Consider the following 9,564-nt stretch of genomic DNA (forward strand, 5'->3'; position numbering starts at 1 on the left):
GATAATACGACCCCTCCGAGGGATGCCCTGAAGGAAAGAGAGGAATGAGATTCAGAAATTCAATTAACACATCTGGTTGTTTTCTTCCCCGAGAGGCTGAGGTTTATGTGAATTTCTTGGGAGTTGTCTCTGGCCTACCTTGACAGGCACTCAGAGGGAGGAAGAACAGAGGGAAGGAACAGGGATTAGCTGTTTGGAGAAAAATTCTTTGGTAGGATTTTTCAGGGTAGGCTTGGAACAGGAGAATATTATATCCCATAAGAATTCTCACCAAAATGCTTTCAGTTCTGTAAACTTTAATAAGAGTTCAGGTAAGCAGGTGTGTTCTAAAGTCCTTCATTTTCTCAAGGGTTTTTTAGTGACTTCATAAACAAATAATGGGACCATATGGAGCATATACAAGGACTTCCTAAAAGTCTCACCTCACTACTACTACTGCTACAGATACAATGTGTCCGTGTCAGTGACTCAGCCCTGATACAGTCCTGATGTAGTACTATACCCTAGGTACCCTAGTAGTCCCTTTCAGCATGGAAGGAATAGCTATTGTCCTCACTGAGAATGATAAGTCTAGATTTGGATTTTCCATTTCCTGCTATCTTCCCAGCACCACCATCCTTGAATTAACTGAATGCCTTATATACCCCACAACAGAAGAATGTTTCCCAACCAAGGAAGTCACTGTACAGTGATAGTGGTGTGACAGTAGGCTGATGCCTATGGAATTCAATGAACTTGACATAAGCTTCATCACCTAGAATCAACTAGCTTATAAGAGACTAGGATAACTTCTGAAATCATAGCTCCATTTTAAGGTGGGGAATATCTCCACAGTATGAGGTGCTCTCTTGCAAAAACCATCTGTTTCTCCCATAGCTAAAATGTCAGTTAATAACACGCATAAAGGTGAAGCTCTCACATTTGCCTTAGTAATTCATACACAAAGGGTTGCTTTTGAGCGCTGCAAGCGAGGCTTTACCAAGAGGTTTTCAAATCCTGGAAAGGACACGATTTACTTCTGGAACTTGCTTCCTGAGAGGAGTTCCCTTGTCCTCTAGCTAGACTGTAAGTTTTCAACAGTCCACCTATAGTGGCCACAGGCAAAACCCTCTAAAATGCAGTTTGGTTTCTGAGATTTTGATCCTCAGTCACTGTCAGTGAAAACTCTCTGTTGGGAACTGGAGCTAGCTGCAGGGGTGAGGTGAAAAGAGAGGAAGAAAAATGCAAGAGTAACAGTTGGAGAGAATGGAGTCCCTGTAGCAGCCAGCGTAATAGAAAGGGCAAGCAGGTGTTGACAATCTGGCCCAGACTCTGTGTTTCATCTGCTGGGTCCTATGCCCCAGTTCACTTTTGTATTAACCTCTCACAACTCAAGTCTCTACCCAGAGCCCTGCAGAATGAATGACCGGGATCTATGGCTGGTGCTGAGAGTCATATGGGCAAGGAGAAAATAAGTGTAATACTTCTTACAGGTTCCCTCCCAGAAACCTTTTCTTTCACTCATGCTTCTAGTTAGCTCATTCTTTGTCAGGCTGCCTTTTTCCCTTCTGGCATGTGTAACTTGCCAAAAGCACATGTTAACTCAACGCAAGTAAATAAGGGTTTTGTCACCTCAAATGGCTTAGTGGCCTTTTTCAATGGGTCAATGATCCCTTTGTTAGAATACAATCCCTACTACCTAAACTTCAACTGCCTAAGGGGTATGGTATTTGTCATCTTTGTCAAAAGGGGTGGAAGAAGGGTTGTCATGTATAGTCACAATATGGGGACGTACAAATCATCCACTCTGTTGAGCAGAAGGGACACAGGCATGCTGGTGCGACCGAGAGCATCTATTTAGGCTTCAGTGTGAGGCTGGACATAGGGACAGCCTGTGTCACATGATCTAGATTTCCTGCTGTGGCAGCTCAGTAGTTTCCCATTGTATTTCTAATCCAGGACATGTATTTAAAGATTCTGGTATAGATGCCAACATCAGCTCTCAAAACACATCCATCCAAAAAAGTCAATATTCCTTGAAGTACCCCATTGCAGACTGCTGGCGCAGCTGTGACTTCCTGCCAGAACAAAAGGAATATAGGGTTATCTTATCTTTCTGGCAAAAGACACAAGAAATAAAATGGGAAACCGAAGGCACTGAGAGTATATTACCTTGCAGGGCTGCCTCCTTCCTGGAATGATGCCCAGGCATAGCATACTATCTTCGATCCTGTAAGTTTTATAGGCCTCAAGGCACTCATTCCTGTAGACTATGGAGATGTTCACATTCTGTAGTGAGTTGGGCTCCTTGGCTAGAGAAAAGAAAGGTGTACAACTTCCTTAAGAGTTAGTAGATAACAAACCTCCTTTTCTCCTTGCGCTCTTTTTCAGCACCTTTCTTCTTCTGGAAGAAAGGACACCAGATCAAACACAGAGAAATCACAGATGGGGCTGGCTGGATAGTAGGAAATGATCAGATTAACCATTTCTCATGATACAAATGTTTATCTCTTTATAAAAGAGGCTAAATTCCTGGAAGTGATAATGCAAAATATGAGACATCTCTGCAATGAAATCAATTACTTTAACAACTCTAAATGCTTAACTGACTGTGCTTGGGTGGTATAGTCAATTAAGCATGCAACTCTTGGTTTCGGCTCAGGTGGTGATCTCAGGGTTATGAGATCGAGCTCTATTTCAGGCTCTGTGCTCAGGGTGGAGTCTGCTTTAAATTCTCTCTCCCTCTGCCCCTCCCCAAAGCCTTGCAAGTACACCCTCCTTCTCTTTCTTTCCCTCAAATAAACTAATAAATCTTAAAAGTAAAATTTAAAGAATAGCCTTAACATGGAATTCTTTGTTATTTTATTTTAGTTTTTGAGCTTTCACGTTTATTATTTGTCCCACAGTTTAAATTCATCAGTCTCCTTTTAAATTTTTTATTGAAATATATAAGACATATCACAATGTATAAGTTTAAGGTGTGAAAATATTTATTTGATATATTTATAGATTGTAATGTGATTGCTATTGTAGCTATAGTTAACACCTCTATCATGTCATATAATTATCATTTCTTTTTTGTGGTGGAAGTAATCAAGATCTAGTCTCTTAGAAAGTTTGATTATAATATGATATTGTTGTCTGTATTCATTATGTTATACATTAGGTCTCCCAGAGTTATTTCTCTACTAGTTGTAAGTTTGTACCCTTAAATAACATCTCTTTTACTTTGAAATTTCTAGATTGTAGAGAGAATCTAGTTTTAATTTGTCAGATCATAAAAACTCAGTATCTGCTAAAAAGTATAAAAAAAAAAGATTACTTCATTAGCCAGATCAAAATAAACTGAATTTTGGAGGTGGGGTGGGGGTAAGTTGTATCTCTCTTTGACAGAAGTGTCATAACCCAGATGAGTCAAACGTACTGCTCACCAGGGGGACATTTATTTTCAAAACTCAAATTAACACTCACAGGACAAAACATTTCTACTTGTATAGAGGACAGAATGCTAAGTGAAATAGGCCAGATGAAGCAAGACCAAGACGGTATAATCTCACTTCTATATGGAATCTAAAAAAAGCCAAACTCACAGAAATGGAGAATATAATGGTGGTTGCCAGAGGCTGGTGGGTGGAAGATATGGTGGGGAGGGTTGTTGATCAAAGAGTACAAACTTTAGTTATTAGATGACTAAGTACTGGAGATTGGACGTACAGCATGGTGGCTATGGTTAATAATACTGTACTCTGTACTTAAAACTTTTTTTTAATATTATATTTATTTATTTGACAGAGAAAGATCATAAGTACACAGAGAGGCAGGCAGAGAGAGAGAGGGAAGCAAACTCGCTGCTGAGCAGAGAGCCTGACACAGGACTCGATCCCAGGACCCTGAGATCATGACCTGAGCTGAAGGCAGCGGCTTAACCCACTGAGCCACCCAGGGGCCCCATGTACTTAAAACTTTCTAAGAGAGTAGATCTTAAATACTCTCACCACACACATATACATAAGGTAAATATCTGAAGTGATAGACAATTAGCTCGACTGGGGGCATCATTTCACATTATATATATTTATATATACATATATACACACACAATATATGTACATACACTACATATACACTATATATACTATATGTATATGTACTATATTTGTATGTGTGTGTCTCTGTGCTATGGGTGTGCACATATATATATATGAATATGATACTATACATCTTAAATCTATATAATCTTTATTTTTTAATTATATACCTCAATAAAGCTGGGAAAAAAGAATTTCTGCATTTTTGATATATTCGAGGAAGTGTACCTCAAGGTCTGAAAAGAACAGTTTAAAACGTTTGGGACAATGGCAGCACAGTTAGAAAACGTGACTTCTATCCTTCTATCCTGACTTTTATAAATATAGAGTCAGGGTAAATGGATGGGTATAATCTAACAGGCTTGATCAACATGAATCTCCTTTCTTCATACTATGGTATATAACAATGATGAATATTAAATACAAAAACAACTTACTCAGGAGCTAAATTGTACTAATAGTTCTTCCTAAAAGTCTCTCATAGAACTATATAGTACATTCAGACCATAGTTCCCTTTTCCTTATAGTCAGCCCTTCCTTCTCCCATAGCCATTACTCTCTTTATTAATTGCTACAGATAGTGGTTTCGAATTTATAAAATATTAGAATGGGATAGTGGGCAGACAGGCTCAAAACTTAGAAGAGAAAAAGCTGTCTTAATTTGCTCAAAGTTTTTTCATGGAATTGAAGCATGTGAGGTAGAAAAAAACTGAGATTGAACATGTATTTCAGGAGGTTCAGATTATATGGAGAGTCTCCACTGTTACAAATGGTAGTTGTTTTTTAATTTTGTAAAGAAATGAGTGAATGTTCAGAATGTTGCCAGTGAAAAATGTTTCAGAAATATTTTTCTCTTTTTTTATTATGTTGTTAGCCACCATGTAGTACATCATTAGTTTGCTTTTTTTCTTTTTTATAAGATTTTATTTATTTGAGAGAAAGAGAGAGAGCAAGCACAAGTTGGTGGAGAGACAAAGGGAGTAACAGACTCCCCACTGAGCAGAGAGCCTGATGTGGGACTCGATCCCAGAACCCTGAGATCATGACCCAAACTGAAGGCAGATGCCTAACCGAAGGAGCCACCAGGCACCCCTCAGAAATATTTTTCTTAAACTTTTCATATTTATTTTTGTATCACAATCTTGCATACAGAAATTCTGCCTGATTTAGCACAGTATTATATGTTTATCTTATGTTTAAAACATGCATATTATTTCTCCTTCTTTCAAGGCTTTAATTCTCTTTATTGCCTAGAACGGTTTGAAAACATCTGATAAGTTTGTAACACATTTTGGAGTTCAGAAAATTGATGCTCCAAAGACAAAGTGGCCAACCGTTACCCAGCAAATTAGGACTAGAATACAAATGTCTTCTTCGCACTAACATCTTTTCTATCATGTCTGGAAACAAAGATGATAGCAGGATACAGTGGGGGGGAAATGCTTGAAGGACTCCTTTAGTGAGGTATAGGGAACGGGAAAAGAGATGACAAGGATGAATTAAGAGGTTAGAAAGAAGCCTCACTGGGAAGAATTCAGAAGCCAAGAGTAGAGAAGGGAAAGAATGTGTCCTACTCTGGGAGAAAAGGATTATCTTGAGGTCACTCACAGTCATCACATCGGTTGTAGGCCCATGTGGAGACCATGCACATGGTTCCTTCATGGACAGGTTCTTCAGGCAGGTTGACCAGTTTCACATAGTCATTAAGTTCAACACTTTCTCCCAGCTTGATTAACATGAGGTCATGCTCAATAGAAGTGGTTGAGAAGTATGGATGTTGGATCATCTTCACATGGCCAACTACTTGTATATCGTTTTCATTGTCATTTGATGGATTTGTAATCCCCAACACCACCTGAAGCTTTCTGGAACAATGTAGTTGTTTGAGAGAAGACTTGGCAGAGATTATTTATTCATCCTTATGAGCCTTTATTAGCCCCCTCCCACAGACCTTATTCTCTACTACTGAACATGTCCCCAGAAAGCCTCCCTAACCCCACTTCATTGAGCAGTGGCACCAGGCAGGGAGGCGGGTCTCTGCCCAACCAGAGAATCCAAAGCACAAAGTGGCATTGGGGGCTTATTACTCACGGTAAGTTGCAGTGTGCGGCTGTGATCACCCAAAGGGGGTCGATCAGAACTCCAACACAGGGCAAGTAATCAGATTTCAGGTAGACCAGGTATGGGGGAGTGATATCATTTCGGTAATTTGGATCAAAAGCCAGAGCAACTGGAAAGAGAAAAATAGACAGGGAATTCTGAAATTTTAGCAGAGATCATTAGAATAAAACAAAGGAAAATTACTTAATACGTTTAAGTTCCTACCCTTCTCCCCAGTACCTTTTTCTGTAAGCTAAATTTGCAAACTGGCTTACTTTCTTCTAAAAACATGAATAAAATGATAGAAACATATCAATTTCAAAACTAAAGGGGCTTCCCTTTTATTGTCAATAAATATTTTTCAGATTAAAATATAGGTTTTCTTAAATATCTTCTACAATTCAGTGAACATATGTTAAATCAACTCCTGGAGAACTTACTATTTATACTTTTTTAAGAATGCTTTTACCAGTCCCACCCCTTTCTCCCTACAACAATGCAAGGCAAAACAATATAACTGCCATTTTAAAGAACGGGCCAACTGTTCTCACAATCTGAGGAGAGGGAGATAATTCAACAGGTTAAGTGTGAGCACCTCGTATATGTCAGGCTCTGTTACAGGGGTTTACACAGAATGAAGCAGAGAAATACCCCTGCTCTTGTATATTCTGATGAGAGAAGACATTCTATAACAGTAGACACAAAACATAAGTAAATGGTCTAGTGTATTACAAGGAGATTGGTGCTGTGGGGAAAAATAGTAGAATAGAGAAAGAGGAAAAAGCAGTACAGAGATGTGCATGTGTGTGGTGGGGCATTCTGAAATATTACACAGTAGTCAGTTTAGGTAAGCCTTGTGGACAGGATGAGAAATGACCAATGAAATGAAGGTGGGGGAGTTAGATCATCAGATATCTGGGGAATGGGGATCCAGGCAGAGGAAACAGTTGGAGCAAGAGTCCTAAGACTTTTTTTTTTTAAGATTTTATTTATTTATTTGACAGAGCGATCACAAGTAGGCAGAAAGGCAGGCAGAGAGAGAAGAGGAAGCAGGTTCCCTGAGGAGCAGAAAGCCCGATGCAGGGCTCGATTCCAGGACTCTGGGACCATGACTTGAGCCAAAGGCAGAGGCTTAAACCCACTGAGCCACCCAGGCGCCCCATCCTGAGACTTTTGTATGGAGCATCATAAAAGCCAGTGTGGCTGGCGTGGCAGGTGAAGGGGAGAAGAGCAGGAAAGGATGGAGGCAAGATCATGATACAGAGTTTTGTAAAGCCTCATAAGGATGTGGGACTTTCTTCTGAAGGAATGTGGAACAGCATCAGGGTTTTGTGTAAGGCAGTGATGGTCATTTCCTTATTGAGAAATGTTGAGTGTAGAGGTAGAAAGCAGAGAGGCCTGTTAGGGGATTTATGTGATAATCCAGGCAGATGATAGTGTCTTGGCCATTGTGAACAGGGGAGGTGGTGAGATGTGATTGGATTTGGGATATATTTAGAAGATAGAACCAACAAAATCTTCCAAGCAGATTGAATGTGGAGTGTGAGAGAAAGATTTTATGAATGCCTCCAAGGTTTTTGCTTGAGTAACTGGAACCTGTAAGGACAAGATCAAAAGCCCTTGAATGCTCTGCTGTGCCTGTTAGTTGAACCTCTGCTCTGCTGTGCCTGTTAGTTGAACCTCTGCTCTGCTGTGCCTGTTAGTTGAACCTCTGCTCTGCTGTGCCTGTTAGTTGAACCTCTGCTCTGCTGTGCCTGTTAGTTGAACCTCTGCTCTGCTGTGCCTGTTAGTTGAACCTCTGCTCTGCTGTGCCTGTTAGTTGAACCTCTGCTCTGCTGTGCCTGTTAGTTGAACCTCTGCTCTGCTGTGCCTGTTAGTTGAACCTCTGCTTTCAACCCCTGCCTCTGCTTCTCATTCACTCCCGAGGGGAGAAGTCCCATTCCGGATGGGCCCAGAGTTGGGTCACAGTCTTCCCTGGTATTAGGGTTTCAGTGTCCATGCCTCCCCAAAGAGCATGCAAGCAATAAAGCTGTTTGGTTTGGTATTAGGGTTTGGTATTTGGATTTTAATGTCCATACTTTCAGAAGAGCATATGAGCAATAAAGCTGAGGTGAGGCAGGCAGACAGTGTCACCGGTGGAAAGCTGATGGGGGCAGTGGCAGTGCTGAGGGAAAGTCAGTTCTATACACTTGTAGTCTGGAACATGCCTCCTGTCTGTATCTGTCTATCTTTCATGATTCCCCTAGGATCTCTCTTTGTCAAGTAAAGAGAAAAATTGTGAAGATACTCACCAGGCAGGTTCAAGAGAGCCCAGAAGAAGATAAACTTCATATTGATTTCAAAAGCCTTTTCAAAGGATGAAGTTCAGCCTAGGGTCTCTGGAAAGGATGCAGAGGCGGGGTGGAAAAGGACTCAGTAAGATACAGCAAGAAGGGGTTTCAGGGTTGAAAACAAAAACATGAATTCCTTTAGTGGCAGGTTTCAGCTCCCAAAGAGATGTCCATTGGTCAGAATAGGGAATGATGTCAGGTCTCAGAGGGACAAGAATGGAGAGCAGGTGATTTGGTCCCTGACAGAGAACGGATCTGGAATTCAGCATTTTGCTTTCCCTTTTCAGGGGAAAACATACCTAATCTGAGAGATGTTGGAGCTCAGAGTGTTTCCCAGCCCCCTCTTCTCTGGTCCACCCTTTGTCAAACTCTGAAATCAGGTCCTTCAAGACAGTGACCCCTCCCATCTGTGTGATGCTAACCCCTGGTTGTGTGACACAGACATTTGTCTCCAATGGCCATAACCCAGCCAGCTGGTGCTGGTCTGACCCCTCTGCCTGACACTGAAACCCTCCTTGAGATAGATCAGCTTTTCCTTTCATGATACTGTTCATCCACTCATTTATTCAAACAGCTGGCAGTAATTTATATTATGTGTCTGACTTGTGCTAGGCTCTGTGCTCACTGTAGAGGATGCTTAAATGTGAAGACACTGCTCTGCCTTCAGAGAGCCTATAGACCAGTGGGAATGATAGGTTCATAAGAAGGCAATTGCAAAACAAAGCGTTCAGAGCTAAAACTCCACCGATATCATTGTCTAGGTGGAAATATTAGCAAAACACGTTGTCCGTTACATGATTTTGGATCCAAAATATATAAGGAGATCTTTAAACTCAACAACAAGAACATGAATAACCCAATTAAAAGTGCACCAAATATCTGAACAGATACTGTCCCAAATGCATTAGTCTGTTGAGGCTATGATAACAAATTACTATAGACTGGGGATCTTGAACAACTGACATTTATTTTCTCACAGTTCTGGAAGCTGAAAGTCCATGATCAAGGTGCCAGCAAATTCAGTTTCTGGTGAGAGCTCTCTTCCTGGCTTTGTAGGTTACTGTATC

At 40.7% G+C, this 9,564-nt stretch overlaps 1 protein-coding gene across 1 annotated transcript; it reads right to left on the reverse strand.

Annotated features, from left to right (window-relative positions):
- Window positions 1-1,809: 1,809 nt before the first annotated feature.
- On the reverse strand, window positions 1,810-8,861 carry LOC131830455 (probable inactive serine protease 58). The gene is made up of 6 exons (XM_059172687.1): window positions 8,797-8,861; window positions 8,459-8,545; window positions 6,159-6,297; window positions 5,676-5,932; window positions 2,152-2,291; window positions 1,810-2,057 (listed from the first exon to the last, which is right to left on the reverse strand). The coding sequence occupies exons 2-6, from the start codon at window positions 8,496-8,498 to the stop codon at window positions 1,908-1,910; spliced, it is 726 nt and encodes a 241-aa protein (XP_059028670.1). The 5' UTR covers window positions 8,499-8,545; window positions 8,797-8,861; the 3' UTR covers window positions 1,810-1,907.
- Between the last annotated feature and the right edge of the window lie 703 nt (window positions 8,862-9,564).

This window comes from Mustela lutreola, chromosome 4, assembly GCF_030435805.1.
Source record: "Mustela lutreola isolate mMusLut2 chromosome 4, mMusLut2.pri, whole genome shotgun sequence".
Classification (NCBI taxonomy): Eukaryota; Metazoa; Chordata; class Mammalia; order Carnivora; family Mustelidae; genus Mustela; species Mustela lutreola.

What these genes read in the sequence shown, in the direction of transcription:
- LOC131830455 (XM_059172687.1), bottom strand. Translation starts at nt 8,498, where the DNA reads ATGAAGTTTATCTTCTTCTGGGCTCTCTTGAACCTGCCTG. An exon ending in GGCTCTCTTGAACCTGCCTG is followed by an intron (nt 6,298 to 8,458) that starts GTGAGTATCTTC and finishes TTCTCTTTCCAG; the next exon opens with TTGCTCTGGCTTTTGATCCA. An exon ending in GAAGGAGGCAGCCCTGCAAG is followed by an intron (nt 2,058 to 2,151) that starts GTAATATACTCT and finishes TTGTTCTGGCAG; the next exon opens with GAAGTCACAGCTGCGCCAGC.